This window comes from Humulus lupulus, chromosome 2, assembly GCF_963169125.1.
Source record: "Humulus lupulus chromosome 2, drHumLupu1.1, whole genome shotgun sequence".
NCBI classification, from domain to species: domain Eukaryota; kingdom Viridiplantae; phylum Streptophyta; class Magnoliopsida; order Rosales; family Cannabaceae; genus Humulus; species Humulus lupulus.
In genome coordinates, this window is record NC_084794.1 from 21,416,148 (window position 1) to 21,443,523 (window position 27,376).

Below are 27,376 nucleotides of genomic sequence, written 5' to 3' on the forward strand. Positions count from 1 at the left end.
CCTTCTCACCTTGACCAAATGTCTAATTTGATCAATTTTAATGTTTCACACAATTCTTTACGAGGTCAAATAAGTGATGGGCTTCCTTCTAAATTCTCAGCTTCATCATTTACTGGAAATAAGGACTTATGTAGTGATTCAGAAAGTTTCTTCCATCCTTGCTCTAACTCTAGCTCGAGTAAGAAGAGATTCATCAGCACACATCAAATGATTCTTCTCATCTCAATTCTCTTTGGCTTTTTTGGGCTTTGTCTGGTCTTTAAAATTTACCTTAAGAGAAGAAAAGTCCAACCTCCTAGCCATCGAACAATGAAGAATGGAGATATATTTTCGATGAAAATTGCATTTGAAGATATCATACGAGCAACAGAAGACTCTGACATTAGATATTGCATCAGAACTGGTGGCTACGGTAGTGTGTACAGAGCACAACTACCTAACGGCAAAGTAATTGCCTTGAAAAAGCTTCACAGTGCAGAGGCTGAACAACCAACTCTAAGACAAAGTTTCACTAATGAGATAGAAACTTTGACAGAAATACGTCATAAAAATATTGTGAGACTACATGGATTTTGTTTGCACAAGAGAAGTATGTTTTTTATTTATGAGTACATGGAAAAAGGAAGCTTATTTTGTGTCCTGAGCAACGATGCACATGCTACTGATTTAAGTTGGAGCAAAAGGGTCAATGTCATTAAAGGCATAGCTTATGCATTATTATCTTACATGCATCATGATTGCACTCCTTCTATTGTTCATCGTGATGTAACTAGCACCAACATCTTGTTAAACTCGAAACTGGACGCTTTTCTCTCTGACTTTGGTGTTATAATTAATACACAATGAGCACTAAATAAACAATAATCAATATCAAATCATGCTCATGAATTTCCATGATCAAACATTTTATTTAGGGCATTAATATAATAATATACGTACCTCTAATTATCGCCTTGATCTCTAATAATCATGTTGATTACACTTCTTTGATCTACACATATAGAGAAAAGGAGAGCTTGGGAGTAATGAACATTACTCTATCATTCTCTCTACACCATAGCCACACTCATTCCACATTAATCATCAATCAAGAGCACAACCCTTTATATAAGGAATTATGGGTCAATTGGGCTTACATGCTCAATGTGAGAGAATTAGTTGTCTTGGCCCAATAGGCTGACCAAAGACGTTTTAGAGCGTGTCCATGGGCCCCGAGCATGTTAGTACGTTATGTCCATCCCATTATGGCCTGATGGTAATATCATGCATTACCGATTATATAGTTATCATTACATGCTAATACCGACACAGTATGAGCAACACTTAATTATGTTAGTCCATATAAAATATTCTAACATTCTCCCACTTGGACTACATAATTACACTAATATGTGTTCACTAAGCAACAGTATCAATACATAGAAATCTCAAGAAACAATAATGTCTATAAACTAATTATGCACCATATTGTATCGACAGGACACAAATATAATACATTCTGAGATTCATAAAACATGATGATAACTACTGATCTGGATCCACTCGAACATAGCACCGAGACTAAGCCACTAGCTTGCATCAACAAGTGTGTACACACAACATCAAAGAGTTATCCAGAATATGCATATATTCAACAACCAATAGCAATCCTTAACATGTCGATCATACATGAAAAACAATGACTCCCACTGATCAAATACATCTTTGGCTCCCAACAATCCAAACAAGAAATGACTTCTTAGTACATACGTTCAGGTAACTCGTGTCAGTGTAGTCATTAGCATGTTGTTTGTAAGTGCGTGTTATGATACTAATAGAGGACTCCACAACTTTCTCACTACATATGGAACGTCATCATCATTAATAGAGCAATATTACTCCCCAAGTTCCGAGAGATAGATATCATTGCGATATTTATCACATAAGTTCAGTAAGTTCACAATAGAGTCAACTACTCTTAACACTGAAACGGAATATCGCAATTGTAATGTACAATCAATGTCCTCGTAACACGCCACACACTCTACCTTCACATACGAGGATGTTGTCAATGTCCATGCAACACCTAATCACATATAACTTCCCTTACCATTATACTCACTTTGTATGAGAGAGGAAGTTGTAGGTGTTCATATGACATTTAATTACAAAATAGCTCCTCCTAGAATCATGAATGCTTATAAGTGGATTTTATCATCCATGCAGCATTTCCAATCGATATCACTAAAACCAACTACTATATGTCACAATGTTGGTTTGTCGATTGCTAACACATCCTTGGTACCATAAGGATGACAACTTAAGTACCAATCCAGCATGCCTGTAACAGATATCACGATAGGAATGTGTATACTTGAGTAAACCCTAGGCTGCCTTCAATAAGCATATATGTGAGATAATCTCAAACTTGATCTCTCGTCATTACTAATATCATGGACTTTAGGCCGTTCATAACACATCACAGTTTAGACTATTTAAAGATTCTCAATGAAATCGAAACATTAATCACTACAATAGTTAGTCAATGCAAACTATGAGACAATTCAGTCTACCGTTGATCTCATCACGAAGAAACTAAATTTTTAGACCATACAAGGTTTATCAAGAATTCTTCATCTGACAGATATTATCAAATAACGGCTTAATTTGTCTCCAAAATAGATCAAAATCATAAGATACGAGCAATGTACTATATCAAGTGACAATATAAACATATCATTGCTCCCACTGATCTCTCATATAGTGTTGACTAACGATAATGTTTCGAATTGACTATTTTGAGAATTACAGTAATCACTATCTTGATGTCCTGCCTCAAAATGGATTTAATGCATTGAACTCGGGTGTCCTCTAAACAAGAATTTAGTTCTTGCATCCTTATATATTGATTTCTAAATAGTCACCACTTTACAACTCAATAATAGTAACGAACAAATTCATTATTATAGTGGAGACTAGCTATAGGCTTTAATTCACCTTACTTTAACCATCAAACAACTTATTCTTAAAAAAAAAACCACCATCAAGAAAATCTCCCAATTATTATGGGATTAAGCCTAAACTTTCACGCTTGATCATAGCTTGGAAATCATGAAATAACCATATCAATTCTCCAAATAAAGATTAAGAACTACCAATGACTATCGATTAGAAATTTAGAGGTATATGTAATTAAACTTATCTCGTGTATGGAATCACAGGTTTATCAAACTGTCTCGATCCTTTATCTTTATTTGACCGCATATGAAGTTTCTTACAATAATCTAGCCAATTGTAGGTCATCATGTAATGACCCAACTTACTCTAGACTTTTGGACCATTAACGAAAACTATACATAAATACTAATCCTTAACAAAACTTACAAGTGAACAGACCATAACTTTATTAAGAAACTGGTAAAAAAAAAAATAAAGATGTACCTTACATAAAATATCAAGTAGGATATGGGATCCCATTGTTTTAAAATCAAAACATGACATAATTAAAAAGAGATTTACATTAATAAAATGCGGAAAATACATGTAAAAACCATAAGAAACAAAACTACATCCTCGAATCGAAACGCTCGGCTCATGAATCCATTCCGCCTCAATACACATTCTCCAAGCTTCCAAGAACCTTTCCCGCCACTAAGACTATTTTCCTGCACATATAAACAAAAAGGAGTGAGCCTAATGCCCAGAAAGGAAAATTCTAACACATAGTCCGTATACATAAATTTCATAAAAAAAAAAATACATAAAAACATAACATAACATAACATAACACAACACTTATATCACATACATACTATAATGGCCATTATTACTTGGGGTCCCATAGACTAAACAAGTCATATGCCCATTAGATTAGTGGGGTCTTGCTAGCTAAGCAAGTCATATGCCCATAATCTATATGGGGCTTGTTAGTCATATGGGTCATATGCCCAAGTCTACAATCATACATATCATAACATATTCATAACATAAAATCATAAGATAACATATAAAAGCATATAGATTCTATCCTATTTTCCTTACCAAAATACCGGGATATGAGGACAGAGTTGGGACTTTGGAACACTCCTAAAAACCATTTGTAATAAGGTGAGTCTATTGAAGAAAAAGAGATGAAAGAGATGAAGGAACTATACTATTAAAATATACTTACCAAAACCTTGTGCTCAAGAACTTAGATTTCCTAACCAAAATAAGAATAAGGTTAGAAGGCTGGGTAGAAGACTATGAGAACTTAAATAAAATAATACCAATGAACTAGAGTGTGGAAATACCTTGAAGACTTGTAAGACCAATCTAAACCTTGAACTGAAATGCTATAAAACCTTACTTCCCCAAGTGTTTGATAAGCTTATAATGATCAAGCTTATGATTCCCAACCCAAGTGTTTACACTCTCACACTCACCTAGCAACTTGCAGCCTCTGGACTTAGAGTAAAAGATGAATAATGGCTGGGTACTAGGTCCTATTTATAGAGTTTAGGAATGAAAAGATCTCATTTAACTTGAATAAAAATAATGGCTTTTTAAGTGAAAATAATTTGAATTATCGTTCAGCAGAGGATGAAGACTCGTTCAGAAAGGTGCTGGACTTATCAAGAGGTTGAAGGTTTGAATGGAAAACGATTTCAAAAACTTTTAAAATATGCTAAGAGAGGCAATATATCGCCCCCTGTAGGCGATATATCGCCTGGGCCAGTATGCCCGAGGCAATCGTGCATCGTTTCGGGTTTTTCGTATCTTCGTGCTGCGATATATCGCCCCTTATAGCTGCGATATATCGGCATACGCTGATTATTTAAACACGAAATTACACATTTTTAGCTTAATTTGAATTGAGTAAACAACCTTGACTAAGCCCTCAAACGTTTTCAAAGCTGCTGACTGACCTTAGAGCATTCAAACTTTACCCTTAATAAATTTAATCCTCAAAATACTTAATCATTAATAATCCATACATAACATGTGCTATAATCCTATTGGTTCTTATTTAAACCTTATAGTATACTAAATATTATCCTCAATATCAGTCATATTAATCAAACCTTAGGTTAAAATTAATATTCTTAAACTATAGGTTAAACTTATAAAATCTACAAGTACTACTATGAGTGTCCAAATAAATCCCGGTCTGAACAAAAAATCCACAGTCATAAAGATAATACTATTATTACTATTATATTACTATCTAACTAGCTAAGTAAAGTTCTTGGACTCTACAATTCTCCCCTACTAAAAAGAATTCTGTCCTCAAAATTTACTTACCAAATAACTCCGGATACCGGCCTTGCATGTCCTCCTCCAACTCCCACGTTGCCTCTCGTTCAGAACTATTACTCCATAGGACTTTGACTATAGGAAAGCTCTTGGACCGTAACTGCTTCATCCCCCTATCTAGGATGCAAACGGGTCGTTCCTCGTAACTTTAGTCTTTCTGGAGTGCTATCGTATCGTACTTGAGGACGTGAGATGGGTTCGACACATATTTGCGTAGCATCGAGATGTGGAAAACGTTGTGACTATCGGCTAGTGCTGGCGGTAAGGCTAGTCTATACGCAACTGGTCCCACTTTGTCCAATATCTCAAAAGGACCTATGAATCAGGGACTAAGCTTACCTTTCTTCCCAAACCGCTTTACACCTTTCATAGGAGATATCTTCAAGAAGACTTGATCTCCGACTTGGAATTCCACATCGCGTTTCTTGGCATCCGCATAGCTTTTCTGATGGCTTTGAGCAGCAAGCATACACTGTCTAATAAGCGCTACTGCTTCTTGAGCTTGTCTAACAGCTTTGGGCCCTAGAAGCTGCCTTTCTCCTACCTCGTCCCAGTGCAACGGTGATCGGCACCTTCTTCCATATAGCAACTCATAAGGTGCCATCCTGATCATTGACTGGTAGCTGTTGTTGTACGAGAACTCGATCAGCAGCAAGTACTTGTTCCATGATCCTCCGAAATCAAGTACACATGCGCATAACATATCCTCTAAAATCTGAATCGTACGCTCAAACTGCCCATCTGTCTGAAGATGAAAAGCTGTACTAAGACTTAACTTAGTACCCATAGCTTGCGGTAAACTTCCCCAAAATCTCGATGTAAACACCGATCCTCTATCTGACACTATTGTCTTGGGGATTCCATGCAACCGTACTATCTCTTGGATGTAGATGTCTGCATATTGGTCTGCCGTGTATGAAGTTCTAACAGGCAGGAAATGAGCCGACTTGGTTAGTCTATCTATTACTATCCAAGCAGAATCATGCTACTTATTCGTCTTTGGCAGACCCGTCACGAAGTCCATGGCTATATCGTCCCACTTTCATTCTGGTACGCTAAGCGGTTGCAATAAACCTGCAGGCCGCTGATGCTCTGCTTTCACTTGCAGGCATATAAGACACTTAGATACATACTCTGCTATGTCCTTCTTCATCCCTGGCCACCAGTAGATTGCCTTGATGTCATGAGTCATTTTGGTAGACCCTGGGTGAACTGAGTATGGGGTACTGTGCGCTTCTTCTAAAATCGTCTTCTTAATACTTTGATCATTTGGCACGCATACCTGATCTTTATATCTCAATAAACCTTGGCTAGATATTGAGAAATTTGTAGCCTTGCCTTCTTTGACTGCATCCATATGTGCTGCTAGTGTGTCATCATGTCCCTGACCAATTCGTATATCCTCTAGCAGATTCGATTGGATAAACAAGTTAGCAAGCTTGCCTACAACTACTTCTATTCCGGCACTGATCAGCTCCTACTGTAGCGGCTTTTCTATTCCGGATAAAGCTGCTAAATTTCCATAACTTTTCCTACTAAGCGCATCGGCAACTACGTTTTCCTTTCCTGGGTGGTATAAGATTTTGCAGTCGTAATCCTTTACTAACTCCAACCACCTGCGTTGCCTCATGTTGAACTCCTTATGAGTAAAGAAGTACTTTAAACTCTTGTGGTCCGTATAAATCTCGCACCATTCTCCGTAAAGATAATGGCGCCATATTTTTAACGCAAAGACCACCGCTGCCAACTCCATATCGTGAGTTGGATAGCGCTGCTCGTACTCCTTCAATTTTCGTGAGGTGTAGGCTATCACCTTGTCATTTTGCATCAGCACGCAACCCAATCCTTGCTTTGATGCATCGCAGTAGACTATGAACTTATCGTTGGGTGTTGGTACACTAAGTACTGGTGCTGAGCAAAGCCTATCTTTGAGCAACTGGAAGCTTTCTTCACACTTATCATTCCAGTTGAATCTTTGTTGTTTCCGGGTCAGGTTGGTGAGCGGAGTGGCTATCTTAGAAAAGCTCTCTACAAATTTCCTATAATAACCTGCTAACCCTAGAAAGCTTCTCACTTCAGATGCGTTCTTTGGTCTAGGCCAATCCTTCACGGCCTCTACCTTTGATGGGTCTACTGCAACTCCATCTTTCGATATAATGTGCCCGAGGAACGCCACTTGCGAAAGCCAAAACTCGCATTTCTTGAATTTTGCGTAGAGTTGATGCTCCTTCAATCGCGTCAAAATCATCCTTAAATGTTCCTCGTGCTCTACTTCATCCTTGGAGTATATTAAAATGTCATTGATGAACACAACGACGAATTTATCTAAGTAATCCTTGAAGACCCTATTCATTAAGTCCATAAATGTGGCTGGTGTGTTAGTAAGACCAAAGGACATAACCAAGAACTCGTAATGTCCATAACGAGTCCTAAAGGTTGTCTTAGGAATATCTTCTCCCTTTACCTTAAGCTAATGATACCCGGACCGTAAATCGATCTTTGAAAATACAGTCGCGCCTCGGTGTTGATCAAACAAATCGTCGATCCTAGGTAGCGGGTACTTGTTCTTAATCGTTACTTTATTCAACTCACGATAGTCTATACACATCCGCATACTTCCGTCCTTCTTCTTCACGAATAGCACCGGAGCTCCCCATGGCGAATGGCTCGGCCTAATAAAACCCAAGTCTAGGAGTTCTTGTAGCTGCGTCTTCAACTCCTTGAGTTCCGTAGGTGCCATCCGGTATGGTGCCTTAAAGATAGGCTCGGTGCCTGGTACTAATTCTATCGTGAAGTCTATTTCCCGAGTTGGCGGCAATCCTGGCAAGTCATCGGGAAATACCTCTGGAAATTCTTGTATAACACGGACATCTCCAACCTTAAGTGGTATCTCCCTTTCCATATTTGTGATGTTGGCTAAGAACGCTTGACATCCTTTCTCCATCATTCTCTGAGCTTTGAGAGATGATGCTAACGGGGTGCGTAATCCTGAAGCTTGTCCCATGAAGCATAATCTCTGGCCGTCAGGAGTCTCGAACATCACCTTCTTGCGTTTGCAGTCGATGGTTGCGCCATGCCGTACTAGCCAGTCCATGCCTAATATTACGTCGAAGTCCTTGATCACTAGCTCTATCAGGTCTCCTTCTAGTTCTATGTCCTCAATCTTGATTGGTACGCCTCGTACTATCCGTGATGATAGAATTACTTTGCCTGAAGGCAACTCAGTTACAAACCTAGTTCTAAATCTTTCACAAGGTTTGTCTAGTTTTTCTATCATTCCTAACGAGATATACGAATGAGTGGCTCCCAAATCAAATAAAACATAGCATAAGTTATTGAGGATAGAAACCTGACCTGTGACCACCTTATTGCTAGCATCAACCTCTCCTTAGGTTAAAGTAAAAACCCTAGCAGGAACCATCTTTTCGTCCTTCTTCCCTTCTGGCTTCTGCTGAGGAAAATCTCTTTTACGATGCCCTTCCTGACCACAGTTAAAACATTCCTTGGTGTTTGCGCGACATTCTCCAGGATGCTTCTTCTGACACTTAGCACATGGCGGGTATTCCACGTAGCCTGGCCTATTTCCCCCATTATTCGTACGTGCCCTCTTATCGCTGTCGAATTTCTTGTTATCCGGATGCCGTCTTTTCTGGTCGTTACCGTTGTTGCTGGACTGATTGTTGCTGTTATGGTTGTTGCTCCGACTGGTCTGAGGTTGACTTTGTTGTCTAGGTTCAGGCTTACCGGCTTCCTCTTTACTTACATTAGCCTGCAACCTCTCTACTTCTATTGGTGTCTCAAGAACATCAGCATATTTAGTGTTCCCTGGGTTTGCTAGTTTAACCCCCATCTCGATTTTTGGTCGAAGTCCTCTAACAAATTTTTTTACCCTCAGAAAATCAGTTGGAACCATCTCAGATGCGAACTTAGCTAAGCGGTCGAACTGACGAGCATACTCTGCCACTGATAAATTTCCTTGCTTCAAGTTGGCAAACTCCTCAACTCTTGAAGCGAGTACAGCTGAGTTGTAGTACTTTTTGTGGAACAGCTCCACAAATCTGGTCCATGTCATGGTGGCAACATCATGCAATTGCTAGACCAAGTCCCACCATATCCTGGCATCCTTCTTGAGCAATGATGAGACGCAGGATATGTGGTCCGCATTACTGAGATTCATGTGTGTCAGAATGGGCTCCACATTCCTTAGCCACTCTTCTGCCTCAAAGGGGTATGTAGTCCCTTCGAAGTTTGGAGCGTGCTGCTTGCGGAACCTCTCATATACTGGCTCCATGTGTTGTACTGGATAATACGCGTAAATCGTCACTGGCCATCCCCCATATGGACCAACTTGTTTGGGTGCTGAGGCCATTTGCTGCGGCTGCGGCTGCGGTGGAGGCTGAGTCTGAGTCTGAGCCTGAGCCTGTTGTTGTTGCTGCAAAAGTTCCTCGACTTGCTGTCGCAGTCTAGCGATCTCCGCAGTGTTGTCAGCTGGCGGTGTCGGTGCGTTGCAGCGGGCACTAGCACGCACTCCCCTTCTGCGAACTGGAGGGGCTTCATTGGTTGCTGGGACAGCGTTGGAGGCGTTTCCGTTGGTGCGTGCAGATCTTCAGAGCGACATCGTAGCAAAAGTTCTAACAGTTGAAAGAAACATGTTAGAACTTTACCTAATAGGCTCTAAGGCAAAAACTTATTCTAAAACAAACATATCTCGGACCTATTTATTATGACTTCTTATGAAAATTAATTATACAAGTCTCCTTTATTATTAAAGTGGGTTTCTATACTTAGAAAAACAATCCATCTTTATTTTCTAAGTCTGTTTCTAATTATCCTATATGACTTAATTCTCAGGCTCGAAACTTATCTTTGTTCCAAAGTTAACCATATTGAGGGAGGGCTGGGATCAGTAAAATCGTTCCCACTACTAAGGCCCCCTAACTCTCAATAAGGAAACTTGGTTCATTGATTTGTATCCACCCTCAACGAACTTAGTCATAATCATTTTATTTAGTATTTATTATGATTGCGAAAATAAAATCAAACTCATACATGATAATAAAATAACATGTTATTCATTTGGAAAAATAGTTTTCACTTATTACAATCATAAAATAAAGAAAGAAATAAAACAAGCAATGAAAACTACTATTCTAAAAATCGGGATCTTCTACATCTGATCCTTCATCTAGCATATCGTCATCTATCTCTTCATAATCGTCATTATCATGTGCATCAAAATGTCCTCTAGGAAGGTTTGTGAAAATCCTATGTTTTTGCTCATTTGAAAACTGAAATTCTGATTTTGCAGTGAACCTAACTAAGAGGAAATAATATCGCATTGCTAATGACAGTTCATCCTCATCATTCATGGTTTCCCATATTTCTTCTAAGGCTGTTATTACAGGATGGAAATCTTTAAATAGTCTAATTATTAATACATACTGTTCCATTGATCTCAACATTATTTGCTTAGACTCTTGAAGGTGACCTATCTCTTTGTGGAACAAAAGCAATCTTCGAGTGATTCTTGCTAGTGCTCCTACGGTGTTTCTTGGCTCCCTTATTCTTTTTAAAGCATTAATGGCTCGAATATCCTGATAGGTTAAAGCTTCGTTCATACTTAACTAAAAACATAAATACTAAAAATCGTTAGCTATACATATAAGCAAAATAACCATAACTTAAATACTTACTTGGCGGTCAGATTCGGAGCTTTTGTGTGTGTGTATCGAGGAGAACTTCATGCGACGGAACCGTTGCTCTGATACCAACTGTAATGACCCAACTTACTCTAGACTTTTGGACCATTAACGAAAACTATACATAAATACTAATCCTTAATAAAACTTGCAAGTGAAAAGACCATAACTTTATTAAGAAACTTGTAAAAAAAAAATAAAGATGTACCTTACATAAAATATCAAGTAGGATATGGGATCTCATTGTTTTAAAATCAAAACATGACATAATTAAAAAGAGATTTACATAATAAAATGTGGAAAATACATGTAAAAACCATAAGAAACAAAACTACATCCTCGAATCGAAATGCTCGGCTCTTGAATCCATTCCGCCTCGATACACATTCTCCAAGCTTCCAAGAACCTTTCCCGCCACTAAGACTATTTTCCTGCACATATAAACAAAAAGGAGTGAGCCTAATGCCCAGCAAGGAAAATTCTAACACATAGTCCGTATACATAAATTTCATAAAAAAAAATACATAAAAACATAACATAACATAACATAACATAACATAACACAACACTTATATCACATACATACTATAATGGCCATTATTACTTGGGGTCCCATAGACTAAACAAGTCATATGCCCATTAGATTAGTGGGGTCTTGCTAGCTAAGCAAGTCATATGCCCATAATCTATATGGGGCTTGTTAGTCATATGGGTCATATGCCCAAGTCTACAATCATACATATCATAACATATTCATAACATAAAATCATAAGATAACATATAAAAGCATATAGATTCTATCCTATTTTCCTTACCAAAATACCGGGATATGAGGACAGAGTTGGGACTTTGGAACACTCCTAAAAACCATTTGTAACAAGGTGAGTCTATTGAAGAAAAAGAGATGAAAGAGATGAAGGAACTATACTATTAAAATTTACTTACCAAAACCTTGTGCTCAAGAACTTAGATTTCCTAACCAAAATAAGAATAAGGTTAGAAGGCTGGGTAGAAGACTATGAGAACTTAAATAAAATAATACCAATGAACTAGAGTGTGGAAATACCTTGAAGACTTGTAAGACCAATCTAAACCTTGAACTGAAATGCTATAAAACATTACTTCCCCAAGTGTTTGATAAGCTTATAATGATCAAGCTTATGATTCCCAACCCAAGTGTTTACACTCTCACACTCACCTAGCAACTTGCAGCCTCTGGACTTAGAGTAAAAGATGAATAATGGCTGGGTACTAGGTCCTATTTATAGAGTTTAGGAATGAAAAGATCTCATTTAACTTGAATAAAAATAATGGCTTTTTAAGTGAAAATAATTTGAATTATCGTTCAGCAGAGGCTGAAGACTCGTTCAGAAAGGTGCTGGACTTATCAAGAGGTTGAAGGTTTGAATGGAAAACGATTTCAAAAACTTTTAAAATATGCTGAGAGAGGCGATATATCGCCCCCTGTAGGCGATATATCGCCTGGGCCAGTATGCCCGAGGCAATCGTGCATCGTTTCAGGTTTTTCGTATCTTCGTGCTGCGATATATCGCCCCCTATAGCTGCGATATATCGGCATACACTGATTATTTAAACACGAAATTACACATTTTTAGCTTAATTTGAATTGAGTAAACAGCCTTGACTAAGCCCTCAAACGTTTTCAAAGCTGCTGACTGACCTTAGAGCATTCAAACTTTACCCTTAATAAATTTAATCCTCAAAATACTTAATCATTAATAATCCATACATAACATGTGCTATAATCCTATTGGTTCTTATTTAAACCTTATAGTATACTAAATATTATCCTCAATATCAGTCATATTAATCAAACCTTAGGTTAAAATTAATATTCTTAAACTATAGGTTAAACTTAGAAAATCTACAAGTACTACTATGAGTGTCCAAATAAATGCCGGTCTGAACCAAAAATCCACAGTCATAAAGATAATACTATTATTACTATTATACTACTATCTAACTAGCTAAGTAAAGTTCTTGGACTCTACACATCAATAATAACAGCGGAAGCAACAAAATGAGGGATAAATCCAATTATTCCCTAAATAAAATTTTAACCCTTGTCTAATGCCATCTTAAAACTCCAACATAGATAACTTTATATACTTATAAAAAATAATAGCTAGAAGAGCCATACATATTAAACTTGATATTCTCAATAAAACACTTAAATGTTCATCTTCTCTCATATGATTAAAATCCAAGATTGTCAAATGCAATGTCCTATATTGCCTCATAATATTAGAACTTCTGAAATATCCTTAGATGTAAATTCTTATTCAATCACAACATTCATGAGGCTATTCAGAATAAAACGATATGATCCATTGAGTCTTAGTTTCTTGAGTGTTGGTGTGAAAGACTTATCTCACATTGTCTCTTTCGAAAAACAACTAACATGGTTGTGAATATGGAATTATGTTTGTGATTATATTAGTCCATACAAGATTCAAATATCTCTCCCACTTGGACCAATTTAATCAACAAACACCATATTAATCTCCAGCATGCAATAGGCAATCAAATAAATTATGTATGATATCATATCGATAGGATATGTATACTACACATAATTTGGCCTGAGAGACATTCAAATATAATAACAACCATCAAACCAAGATGCATGGAGTACAACAATTAAGACTATCTACCAGTCTTGTTGTGTCCTTGTCACTTCGAGAAACAATACACATAAAAAAGTGACTGCATATCATTATGCATGCATGGTTTAATCCCTTAGGTGTTTTCCACTATAAAGCTTTCTAAAACATAAAAAGCTTTCAAACTTTGATGAGTCAAAACTTTGAGAAGACTGTGCTTAAAATAATAATGCATGAGAGATCTTATCAAAAGAGTGATAAATACTCGATATCTCTCAAAATTTGTATGCATTATAGATTAATCATTGTGGACAGTTGGGTTGTAAAACTATTATCAATAATTATGATAGTCATTAGCGATGAATATGTGTACTGAGATTGAATAAGTCAAAAAACTTATATCCTCTATTCTTTCCATTTCTCATCCAAAATTGTAACTAAGTTATCAAAGTCGCTATACTGAAAACTGTGTTCAGACTTAAATCAATCCAAAAATTGTTGCCTAAATATAGCTTAGCTATCCTCAATTTTACTAGCAACAACGATATGATATCGAGTACATATGCATTAACCCATTATCTTGAATTCACTATATTTACAGACATTCACAATTAACATAATCATCTCTTCGGAATATACAATGACAATCATACATCCATTGTAATATTGATCCAAAACTTGTCAACTTATGATCTATGCCTTATCTTGATCCTTAAGCATAAAAGTACTGTAATAATTGATTCATTAGTTCCACCGAAACTATTTCAAGGCACAAAACCAACGTACTAGTCTCCTTAACTCATCATTGTGTAGCAAACGTAGGAATATCACTTTAGATGCCCAAGAAAAATTCCTAAGTGATTCCAACCTTATAAAATTTGTCAATAGGGATCGATCGACACATATATACCTTACTAAAACCAATTGAAACTCATCGCAATACTCCCACTGAGCATGCAGTAACTTGGCATCTTTGAATTCAAATGATTTCAAGATTTATCAATTTCGAGGCCTAGTCCAATTTTCTAATGAGAGATCGATATGACAAGACATATTATAGTCCCATCCGATAACTAAGCGGTAGAGGTTTTAGGATTGCTTAATACTAAAAAAAAATATCTTAGAGCAGTGCCACTATGTGAAAACAAGGATTATGCAATCTGCTCGTTTTCTTAGCTTTCTCAATGATCTATCAACGGAAACGATCATGTCATGTTAGAGTCGTTCAAACAAAACATATGACTCTTACGCAGGTAAGGACAACTACTTTAAATATCATAACCAAATTCAGCTAATCCACTACCGATAGGGTAGAAAAGATTGTGTGGTTCATGACATCTAATGTGTTTCCTTCACCATCTAAGCATCCTACTTTATAGTAAAATCATCGACAGGATGACTAAATTGCATGCATGGATCTTAGTTTTTAATTGTGATTGATACGGGAGAAAAGTATTTAACATGAATCACAATTTTCGACAATTGACATGTGAAAACTTACGACAGGTAAGCACAACACATTCAATGAAAAAAAAATTAATCTCATAATTATCTAATAAGGCCGATTGCGCATTTTTGTATTTCTAGCAAATTTTATTACCAAAAATATTAATTAAATATTGACAATAATTTTTATAATAAATGCACAAACCATGACCAATATCTTATTACACATTTTCCATAGTATATGCCCCGAAAGAATTCATAATAATAACAACAATGAAATTCACAAAAAATTATCAAAATCACGAAAGGCATATATATAACAAAATTATGGAATGATAAACAAATAAAAAATGGCCTTGTATGAGATTAAATTATTTAACGATAAATTTATCACAATTCTCACAATTTTATGAATAACAAAATTGACATGCTTAGACTCACGATAGGTGAGTACATAAGCACTCAATTAATTATTCACTAACATAATTATATTATCAAAAATTTCAATCATCTATCAAATAATTTTTATGGCATGAATATAATTATGTCTTCATCCAATGAAATAAATAAAAAATAAAATTGTGAGAGAAAAAAAAAATTAATTCAAATTACTTATGTGATTATGCGTCAATTAACAATTTAAATTGACCAAACCCAAAATATAATCACACAATAAAATTGGAAAAATTAAAAGGAGCAAAATGGTGGAAATTTAGTCCAAAATGGAATCTTCACGCGCCCCCACGCGCCCAAAAAAGTTTTTAAAAAAAATTTGCTGAAAAATGCCCAAAAACGACATGTAGTTTTTCAGAAAACTACATGTAGTTTGTCAGAAAACGACATAAATCATAAAAAACGACAGCACTTCGGAAAATAACAAAAAAACCAAAAACGACACTAAATCAGAAAAACGACGACACGTCGTTTTGAGATTATCTTCAACCTCCAGCGGGTCTGTTCGACCCGTTTTGAACCCAAATTCTGACCCCGTTGGATTTTAGTCACCAGAGCTCCGATTTTGATGTCGTTTGAGGGGTTTTTCTCCATTTTTCATGCTCTTTCTACTTCCAGTAACCATTCAAACTTATAAACATCTGAAACCCGTAGATCTAATAGTCATTTTCGGCCATTAACAAGCTTTGAAAAAGCTTGGAGTTTTTGGTGTTTTCAACATAAACGAAACGGAAAATACAATCTAAAATATTGATAAACTCAATACTCATCCTCCAATCTAATTTTATCTACCAATAATATATAATTTCGATTTTTTTTTTTATGTAAATCAGATTTGAAAAAAAAAATTATTCTAATAAGCCCTAAAATCAAATGACCTGGCTGTGATACCAATTGTTATAATTAATACACAATGAGCACTAAATAAACAATAATCAATATCAAATCATGCTCATGAATTTCCATGATCAAACATTTTATTTAGGGCATTAATATAATAATATACGTACCTCCAATTATCGCCTTGATCTTTAATAATCATGTTGATTACACTTCTTTGATCTACACATATAGAGAAAATGAGAGCTTGGGAGTAATGAACACTACTCTATCATTCTCTCTACACCATAGTCACACTCATTCCACCTTAATCATCAATCAAGAGCACAACCCTTTATATAAGGAATTATGGGCCAATTGGGCTTACATGCCCAATGTAAGAGAATTAGTTGTCTTGGCCCAATGGGCTGACCAAAGACGTTTTAGAGCGTGTCCATGGGCCCCGAGCATGTTAGTACGTTATGTTCATCCCATTATGGCCTGATGGTAATATAATGCATTACCGATTATATAGTTATCATTACATGCTAATACCGACACTGTGTGAGCAACACTTAATTATGTTAGTCCATATAAAATATTCTAACATTTAGTACAGCTAAACTACTAGATCCAGAGTCGTCCAATCGAACCATGATTGCTGGTACTTGTGGATATATTGCTCCTGGTAAATTATTATACATAGCCCTTGTTCAAATTTGATAGTTGAAGTTCTTCATCTAGTGTATGTTCACTTTGTTGTCAATGTAGAACTCGCCTACACAATGGTTGTAACAGAAAAATGTGATGTTTATAGCTTTGGAGTTTTGGCACTTGAAACTTTAATGGGTAGGCATTGTCAAGAACTGCTATCGTCATTATTATCTTCATTATTATCTATGGCTCAAAACACGTTGCTAATAGATAAATTGGACAAACGCTTGTTAACACCGTCAAATCGACTTGCGACACGAGAGTTTGGTCTTGTTGCCACAACAGCATTTGCGTGCATAAATGCCAATCCAAAGTGTCGACCAACAATGAAGCCCGTCTCTCGGCAACTTCTTGCTCGCAAAGGATTGTTAGCCAAGCCTTTTATTGTTTTTTCTCTCGGCCAACTAATTATCCCAGCCGAAGTCTTTGCTGATACTGGAATTGATCAGATTATTGGAGAAATATTCAATGATGATATTTTTTTTCAAGGAAATTTAACGATGATATTATATGTATATATCTAATAGTATATATAAAATTTTCAGTCACCTGTTTTTCGTTGCAAGATTAAGTTGTATATTGTCTCCTCCTCAATTGTCTATTAGCATGAGTGAGCAAAAAAAAAATCTATTCACACTCTACAATAACTGTCTTATTATTATAATTTTCTATTTACGGATGTAAAAGTTATTTCTTCAAATCCCCAATGCATGAAAAATAAAAATTCAGAAAAAAAAAAGGTTTCTATCATAATTGACCTGTGAGTTTTTCACTCTATGGTAATTAAGTCTAGAAGAAAAAAATTTGGCAATCAAGTCTTTGAGTTTAAAAAAAAAAGTAACAATTAAGTACTTTTAGTTAACTTTTAACAAACTTATAAACTTTTTTATGGATAATATTAACATTTTTCTAAATATCATACATCTCCAAATATTTTTACACATCATATATTGTAATGAATAATCCAAAAAAATCATTCAAAAATTAAAAAATTTGTGAAAAATAAACAAAATAAGGACTAAAAATTATTATATATATATATTGGGATATGAATCCGTACCCTCCCAAAGAAACACTCAACCACAAGTAGCTTCTTTTATTTTTTCTAACCACACAGTATGATTGTTTTTGTTTCTTTAAATATTTATTCATATTTTTTCCCTTTGTGTTATATTTTGGCAATTACAAATAGGCAACATTACAGATGTGGATAGGATATGTATTACTTTATCTTATTTATTCTTATTAGTAGTGTTAGGAAAAACTATAGATTTCCTCAATGAAAATGGTAAAAACTATTACAACTTTAGACAAAATAATACAAATAAACGAAGATTGATTAAATAATGTTACAACTCTATGACTGAAAAATACAAATAGAATAAGAAGAAGTAGAAGAAGAGAATAGAAAATTACAACTCTAAACAAAAAATACAAATAAAGAAATAGTGTTTGAAACAAAAAGAAATAAAAGATTACAACTCTTAAACAAGAAATACAAGTAAATAAGACAAGAAGAATAAAAAGAAAAGCAATAGTAAAAAATGTAAGAACAAGAACAAAAGGCAAGAAATTCTCACTCACACAACCAAAGTGAAGAGTGTTGGGGATCACCAACTTGAACAAGGTTTGAAACATTTGTCCAAAAGCTTATTTCCCCCTAACTCAAGCACTAAGGGAACTCTCATAATTTGGAAATAGCGTTCTGGAATTATCAAGCCTCTAGGTGTTTTCTAGCCAAGTTGTAACGATCCAAATTTCCTAATAAGGCTTAAGGCCTTGATAGGGGGCCAGGATAGCGAATTTTGGAATTATGTGATTTTGTGATATTTATGTGTATCATTATGTGATTATGTGAGTTATATCATAATATGACTTGATATGCATGTTTAGGTGTATATAATATGCATTTGGACCCAATTCTATTTAATTGGGTAATTTTCATAATTTGGTCCGTTTTGGGTGTATTTGGCATATATGTGGAATGTGTGTGGTGCTTCATTATTATTTGGTTATGCATGGGTTACTCAGCACGAGACAATCCTAGGAGGCAAGCCAGTAAGAAAGTCACAACGGGATCCATACTTGACTCGGAGTGAGTCAATGGATATTTAGCACATTACCAGGATATTGGGTAATGGGAATAAATATTTGATGACAAACTGAGAGTTAGTGAGATCGGGGGGAAATTCTGGGAATTTTGACTATTTTATCCCCGGAAGGCGTTTTCGGGGCCCTGGGCATTAGTATTTGCTTGAGGTTACTTAAGCTTGAAGTAACCTGTGAGAATAATAAAAGAACGTTCTTTCTCCCTCCCATTCCGTTTTCAACATCCGATCACATTTTGAAGGAAACTTGAGTTTTAGGACTCGGATTCAAGCAAGGATCGAGGCATAGCGATTCTAGGAAAGATTAGAAGCTTATTAACCAAAGGATTTAGTCGGGAAATGACTTAATCAGAGGTAATCTGAGTTTTAAGTTCTAAGTTTTTAAATTTTTTAAGCTTTGATTGGATTTTGTGTTTTGATGAGTTTTTGAATGAATTGAAGATTGGGTTTTATTGGTGATGGATAATTAGGATGTTGGGAACTTTGATTTTTGAATTTGGATATGTTTGGGTAGGTTTTTGGAATGATTTAAGTGGGAAAAATAGAAGGAAATGGCTGGTTTTGTGGTCAAGTCGCGACCTTGTTCTAGGAAGTCGCGACTTGGATGAAGCCAAAAGCTAGGAGGTGGGAGTCTGGGGGGCGCACCGCAACCCAAGAGGGGTCAAGTCACGGCCCGCCCCAAAGCCCAGGCAAGGGGGCTCTCTGACTTGGGGCAAGTCGCAACTCACTAGGCCAAGTCGCGACCGGCTTCAGCATTTTTGCCTAGATTTGGTTTTTAATCGTGGGAACTCAATTTTAAGGGCCTAGGATCGATCCTACTACCCAGTCAAGTAGGATTCGACGTCCCGGAGGCTAGGTTTGGGTCTGGAAGTATTTATTTACTCATTTTGATGAGGTTTTATATTATGGTTGTGACTAGGTTATCGCTAGGGGCTTGGAAACATGATCGTGCTTGTGGCTCATTTATTGGTAACCTATGCTTGGACCAAAGGTAAGAAAACTGCACCCAGTATGTCACATGCATGGTTATTGATGAGGCATGTTGAGTGCTCTATATATGGACATTGATTGCATTGTAAATGCATAGCTGCACATATGATTAGGGCATGACATGAATATCTAATATGGAATTGATCAGAGCTTAAGTCTCTGTAAATGTGCATGATCATAATTATGGTAGTGATTGTTGAGTAAGCATGTTCAATGCCCTGTGTTTAGATATTTGACATATGATATATGCCTGGTTACATTGCTTACTTGTGAATGGTACTGACTTATTAGTCAGCAACGACAATGGTGTCAGTATTTGTAACGACCCACGTCACTATGGCTGCTTTCTAGAATGACGACTGGCCCTACAAACCAACATGAGTCTTTCCAGCGTGCTTTGTCCTCACTCGCACGCTTCCTGGGAAAACTTCCCAGGAGGTCACATATCTTGAGATTACTCCAGGTCAAGCACGCTTAACTTTGTAGTTCTCAAGTGATGGGCTACCGAAAAGAAGATGCATCTTGTTGATATAGGCAGTACCTATCAATCCATTTAAGCCATCTTCAACTGTGTAGTCCCATACCTACACAGTCTTAGAATCATCACACTTGACATTCCCCAGGCGGTGTGGGATTGCACATCTTTACCCGGTCTTTCCCCTACAGATCACGGGATACTAACTGTCACAATCACCCCCCCTTACGGGCCCGACGTCCCCGTCGGCCACACTTCTGACTGGGTCAAGGCTCTTATACCATTTCATTGTGATAGTCAGTATCTCGTGATTCATAGGTGGAAAGACCGGGTAAAGATGTGCAATCCCACACTGCCTGGGGAATGTTAAATGTGATGATTCTAAGACTGTGTAGGTATGGGGGTACACAGTTGAAGAGGGCTTGAATGGATTGATAGGTACTACTTATATCAACAAGATGCATCTTCTCTTCGGTAGCCCGTCACTTGAGAACTCCAAAGTTAAGTGTGTGTGACTTGGAGTAATCTCAAGATGGGTGACCTCCTGGGAAGTTTTCTCAGGAAGCGTGCGAGTGAGGACAAAGCACGCTGGAAAGACTTGTGTTGGTTTATAGGGCCAGTCGTCATTCCAGAAAGTAGCCATAGCGATGTGGGTCGTTACAAATGGTATCAGAGCCTTGACCCACCGGAAGTGTGGTCGATGGGGACATCGAACTCCTAAGGGGGGGGGGGTGATTATGACAATCAGTATCCCGTGATCCGTAGGGGGAAAGACCGGGTAAAGCTGTACAATCCCACACCGCCTAGGGAAGGTCAAGTGTGATGATTCTAAGACTATGCAGGTATGGGGCTACACAGTTGAAGATAGCTTAAATGGATTGATGGGTACTACCTATATCAACAAGATGCATCTTCTTTTCGGTAGCCCATCACTTGAGAACTCCAAAGTTAAGCGTGCTTGACCTGGAGTAATCTGAAGATGGGTGACCTCCTAGGAAGTTTTCCCAGGAAGCGTGCGAGTGAAGACAAAGCACGTTGGAAAGACTCATGTTGGTTTGTAGGGCCAGTCGTCATTCCAGAAAGCAACCATAGTGATGCAGGGCATTACAGTATTGATTTCGAAGTTGTGACTTATTAGTCAAGTTCGGCAGTGGTACTGGACACTGGTAGTATGGTATTCGTTTATGATTCAAGAACGGTATTAGCGTGTTTAACGCAAGCCGAAAAGATTAGATCTAATCGACATAAGCATTATTAACATAAGCATGAAATGCTTGACCAACCTTAAGTTCGATGAAAACAAAAGCAATTGTCTAGTCTAAAGGCTAGTTATTTAGAGCCAGAGCCAAAAGGCTAAGGTGACTAACATGTCACATGGTCTAGGATGCGGAGCCCAAGTTCGTGACTCAATAGTCACTTATCAGATTAGAGTGCAAAGCCCTAGAGATAGACTTATTAGTCATATATTCAGAGTATGACTTAATAGTCACTTATCTGATTTGGCTGCAAGCCCCAGCATGATTACTAGAATCATTATTGAATGATTACCAGAATCATTATTGATATTCACTTATTTGATTGGGTTGCAAGCCCCAGCATGATTACCAGAATCATTATTGATATTCACTTAGGATTGACTTGATAGTCATCCATACAGGAGGGCAGGGCCCACAATCATTTACTTGGACTTACTTCCATGCATGAATAGGGCTATTATTATTAGGCATGCTTATTATGATTCAGTGACATGTTATTACCTGTTCATGAGCATATTGAGTTTTTTTGCAGAGCCTCGGCTCACGAGAACTATGTGGGGAAGGTAAAGGCAAAAGAAAGCTGGACCATCCTTGAGTTGGAGAGTGTTTACCCAAAAACGACCCCTGATGATGTGGCAGGATGGGTTCACACGTGGCAGGCACATGACGATTTTTAGTGAGTGTATTATGCTCGGTCATCGACCAGAAAGTTATTGGTTTATCAAGCATCATACTTGCCAGCGACCAGCCTGGTCGCATACATTCATTTATTTCCTTTATTTGTGCAATTATGTAATTATACATTGATTGTAATTCCTATTATTACCTAGATACGCAAGTCTTAATGGTAATTAAGGCCCATTGGCCCATGTAACCTTCTTGAGCCTATAAATATGAATCAAAAGGCTCAAGGGAGGGGACTTTTTTCGATCTTTGAATCCTGAGAGAAAATTGTAGTGTGATTATTCACCGAAGTTGTAATTCCCCCAAAGCTTATGAAACGCGTGAACCCTAGTTCATTGATCACATTATTTTGATTCTATGTCAATATGAACACTAAGTGGACGTTGGTCATTACCATCCAATTGGGGCCGAAACACTATAAAATGTTTGTGTTGTTTACTTTTCCATTTGAATTTCTTCTTGTTTCATCTCATTTTATATCGTTTATCTGACTCCATGTCATTGAGCAAATTGAGGGTCAACATTTTTGGTGCTTTCATTGAGAGTCGAACTCAAGACTGTCAAGAAAATCAAATGGCTAAAACATCCAAGAAGGCAGGACAGACTTCTGGCGCTACATCCACCCAGCCTCCTCTGCCAAATGTGGCTGAAGATGAACCACAGTTGGATTTTGAAGAGGATGAAATGGATTCTGAAACCCTAAGGACAACACTGAGTGTGTTGCAAGAGGAGTTGGCCAATCTGAGGGCCAATCAAGAGAATGCGGCTGAGACGTTGGCATTGCAACAGAGGGAAATCGAACATCAATGCCAAGAGTTAAATGGGCGGCAGGCTGACATGGACCGTTGGCAAAGAAACGCCACTGCCGCCCTGGAAGCAGCCATTCAGTTGGCCCGAGAACAAGCTGCGTCGACTTCTCAATCGGATTAGCCACCAAGTGCACCACCACAACAGGCCCCAAACCCAAGTCCTCCGCTTCAGCCGGCAAGCCCTCAAAGGCCAGAGCAACCACCTGCTGCTCAACAGGATATCCCATTTCAGGATCCTGAGCAACAGCCACCTTCTCGCGCTGGTCGAGATAATCCCCAGCGTCAAAGGCAGAATAGGGCCGGGGAGCCTCCACGAAGCCCTAAACGCCCAACGGCTGAGGAGCCAAATCCACCGAACAGGGGGCTGTTGGAAATGTGCCCTGAAAGCATATGTAGTAGACATTGTTTTTATGAAATAAATAAATGAATTGAATTTGTTATGCATATATTTTATGGACTATATTATTCTGTGATAATATTAAGTAAATATCAGGAAATTCCTAAGTTCATATATGTGATCTCAAACACGTATTGGTACGGGAGGATTGTATTTGAGATAAATAAACTTGAATAGTTCACAGTAAAATAAAGTTATGGAATCTTTAGATTAAGAACTGCAAGTACGGTCCACTAGTATTATGAATACATGTGATCTAGATCTGGATCACTAGTGTGGTAGGACACTTTAGTGGAGGTGCTATATATATTAGAGAATATATAGAACTGGACCAGATATGTTTATTAATACTTAGTTAAATATCGTTTCGAAGTATTAATTAAATATATCAACTGATGATCATATACAAATAGATCTTAATCCTGAAGTTACTATGAACTCCTGTTTATGTTATATGAGTTCTTTGATTCACTTGTTAGGGTCTGTCAGAATGATCAGGCTAAAAACTTTTGTTTTGGGAACTCATTAATATAGACGGCTGGGGACATAGTATACAGATATGGAACCTATGCCTTCTCGCAAGAGATTGAATGATGGTTCTCTTAAGAGTTGACTTTTGGGACTGAAAGGTTATTGAGCTCAAATTCATAATTTAGTTATGAATTAACCTTCACTAGTAGAGTCAATGATACTTAAGGAAATAAGAGATAATTAAAAGGGTAAAATGGTAATTTTATTCCCGATTAATTATGAATCATTATTAGAGGGTCAAGTTGTATGCAATGATTATATCAATGGACGCTTTATGATTATAAAGTACTCAGTAAATGAAATGTCTATAATTACAAGAGTGCAGTCTCATATTTATAGTGGAATAATCATGAGATTAATAAATTAAGATTATTTAATTAAAGAGTTTAATTAATAATCTTAAATTTATTGGAGCTTGGAATTATAGGTCCATAGGTCCCCATAGCGGCTCTGTCAACACTATTCAAGGTAAGAGTTGATATGAATGGAAAATAGTTTAAAGACATATTTAAGAAGAAATTTGTTCTTCAGGCCAAATATGCAATTATATGATAATAATGATTAATCAATTAATTACAAATTAGTTGTAGTTAACAAAATTAATTAATATTTAATTATTGTATAATTTTTGAAATTATATTAAATAATTAAATTAATTTCAAATTTTAATTAAATAATTAATTAATTATAATTTTTTAAATTATAATAAATTAAATATTTATTTTCGAAAATTTTGGATTTAATTAATTGGTAGAATTAATTAAATATCTTTATTTGAGTGGGAGATAATAATCTGATAAGTTCAAATTGGATTTGAATTTAAAAGATTAATATTTATTCAAATAATTAATTATATTTGATAATTAATTAAAAAGATAATTAATTTAAATTTGAATTCAAATTTGATTAGTTATCAGGTTGTTAGATCTTATCTGACAAAACAGTTTGAATAAATAATTAAATAAAAATTGAAAAACCAACATCCCTAAAATTAGGGAAGCTACACGTGCACACACAGTCTATGGACTGTGTGTGGCGTGTAGGGAAATTTCAGGGATGGGATTTTCATTTTTGTTTATTTAATTAATTAGTTAATGGATAATTCAAAATTTGGTTTTTGAATTTTGTCATTAATAGAATAATTAATAAATTAAAAAGAAAAATTGTAAAATGGTTACAGATTTATTTTTTAAAATTTGAATATTTTCTTTTAAGTATGACTAATCAGAAAAATATTCAGAGACGTAGATGTGAGACAACTCTGAACATTCGCTCTGTGAAAAATAGAACAATAGTTTTCTCTCCCTGAAAATAAAGAACCAATTCTCAGGCCTATTCTCTTGATCTCATGAGTTGAGTACATCAAGTAGAATCACAAATAAACTATCCTTCATTCTCTAAGTGCCCACACATTTCTTGAGGTGTAGAGAACGCTTTGGAAGATCTTGGTGTGAGTACATGGGAGCGGCTTGGATAGGAAGATCGTTCTAAATACGAAAAGATAGCAAGGACACTTGATAGGCTTCAAGAGGTATGATTTCTATTATTATCTTGCTTATGATTAATGTATGTATATTAATGGATCCGCATATTTAAAGGTAGTTTAAATATGTTACAAAAATTTTGTTGTACACTGGGCCAACCACACCACCATTCCGTTGTGTATTAGGAAACTCGTTCCTAACAGGGGCAACGTCTTTCTGCTAACAGAAAGCACGCCGAGTCAGGCTCTGCGGTCAGGGGATCCCCACGACATAATAATACCCGGGGACCCACTGACCAACACTGTAATGCCCCAAAATCCCTAATGCGATTTAATGGCTGGATTAGTAGGTCAGGAGGGTCATAATTGTTTTACTACGCCATTAAATGACTATATCCATGTTTATGTGAATTATATTATAATATGATGTTAAATTCATGCATGTGGGTCCACATTTGATTATTAGGGCATTTTGGTAATTTGGCCCGTTAAGGGCATATTTGTGTATTTTGGTGCATATTGTGATTTATTGATGAGATCCCATTATTATGGGGATATATTCGAGCTATTCTGCATGAGACGGTCCTATGTTGAAAATTAGCGGTTTTGTCATAACGGGGTCAATTATAGGGATATTGCATAATTAGAGTGTTTATTTGATGATATATTGGAAGTTATTGAGATCAGGAGGAAATTCTAAGAGTTTTGACTATTTTGTCCCCGAGGGTGTCTTTGGGAATCTCGAGCATTAGGTTTTATTTGAGGTTACTTAAGCCTGAAGTAGTCTGACAGAAAGAACCGTACGTTAAAAAAAAACTTTCTCTCTCTCTCTCTCTCTCTCTCTCTCTCTCTCTCTCTCGCGTTAACCTTTGTGACCATTCGCCGCAATTTCGAAGAAATCTTGAGTTCTAGGAGTCGGAATCAAGCAAGGATTGAGGCATAGCGATCCTAGGAAAGATTAGAAGCTTCTTGACCGAAGGATTTAACCAGAAACAACCCAATCAAAGGTAATTCAAGCTTTAAGTTTTGAGTTTTAGAGTTTCTAAGCTTTGATTTGGATTTTGTGTATTAATGAGTTTTTTATTCATTTGAGCCTTAGGATTTGATGATTTTGGATCACTGGGATGTTTGGGAACTTTGATTTTTGGATTTGGAGATGTTTAGGTATGTTTTTAGAAGGTTTATAATGTGGAAAAACGGAGTTATGGCTGGTTCCCAAGTGGGGGGTCGCGGCCCTGTTCTTGGGCGTCGCGGCCCAAGCTCGATGCTGAAGGAGGTGAAGCTTGCGTGTGTTGGGGGCCGCGGCGCTGGTAGGGTGCGCCACGGCTCAAGGTTTTGGGGCCGCGCCTCATGAGGGTTTTTTAGGCCAATTGGGTGTTTTGATCATGTGAACTCAATTTTAAGCCTCGAAGTCGTTCCAACTACCCGATTTAGTGGGGTTCGATGTCCCAAAGGCTAGATCTTGGTTCGGTAACCTTTTTTATTCATTTTATTGATGGAATCCCATATTTGGTTATGAATAGGTGACCGCTAAAGAATTAAGAGTCAGATCATTCTTAAGGGTCGTTCTTTTACTCATTCTCGCTCGAATCAGAGGTAAGAAAACCGCACCCT

General features: G+C 36.8%; 1 protein-coding gene across 1 annotated transcript; it reads left to right on the forward strand.

Annotated features, from left to right (window-relative positions):
- The first annotated feature begins 18 nt into the window (after positions 1-18).
- LOC133814021 (MDIS1-interacting receptor like kinase 2-like) lies at positions 19-17,553 on the forward strand. The gene is made up of 4 exons (XM_062247040.1): positions 19-825; positions 4,279-4,282; positions 16,935-17,003; positions 17,087-17,553. The coding sequence occupies exons 1-4, from the start codon at positions 19-21 to the stop codon at positions 17,551-17,553; spliced, it is 1,347 nt and encodes a 448-aa protein (XP_062103024.1).
- The last annotated feature ends 9,823 nt before the right edge of the window (positions 17,554-27,376 follow it).

What these genes read in the sequence shown, in the direction of transcription:
- LOC133814021 (XM_062247040.1), top strand. Translation starts at nt 19, where the DNA reads ATGTCTAATTTGATCAATTTTAATGTTTCACACAATTCTTTACGAGGT. An exon ending in TTGTGGATATATTGCTCCTG is followed by an intron (nt 17,004 to 17,086) that starts GTAAATTATTAT and finishes TTGTCAATGTAG; the next exon opens with AACTCGCCTACACAATGGTT.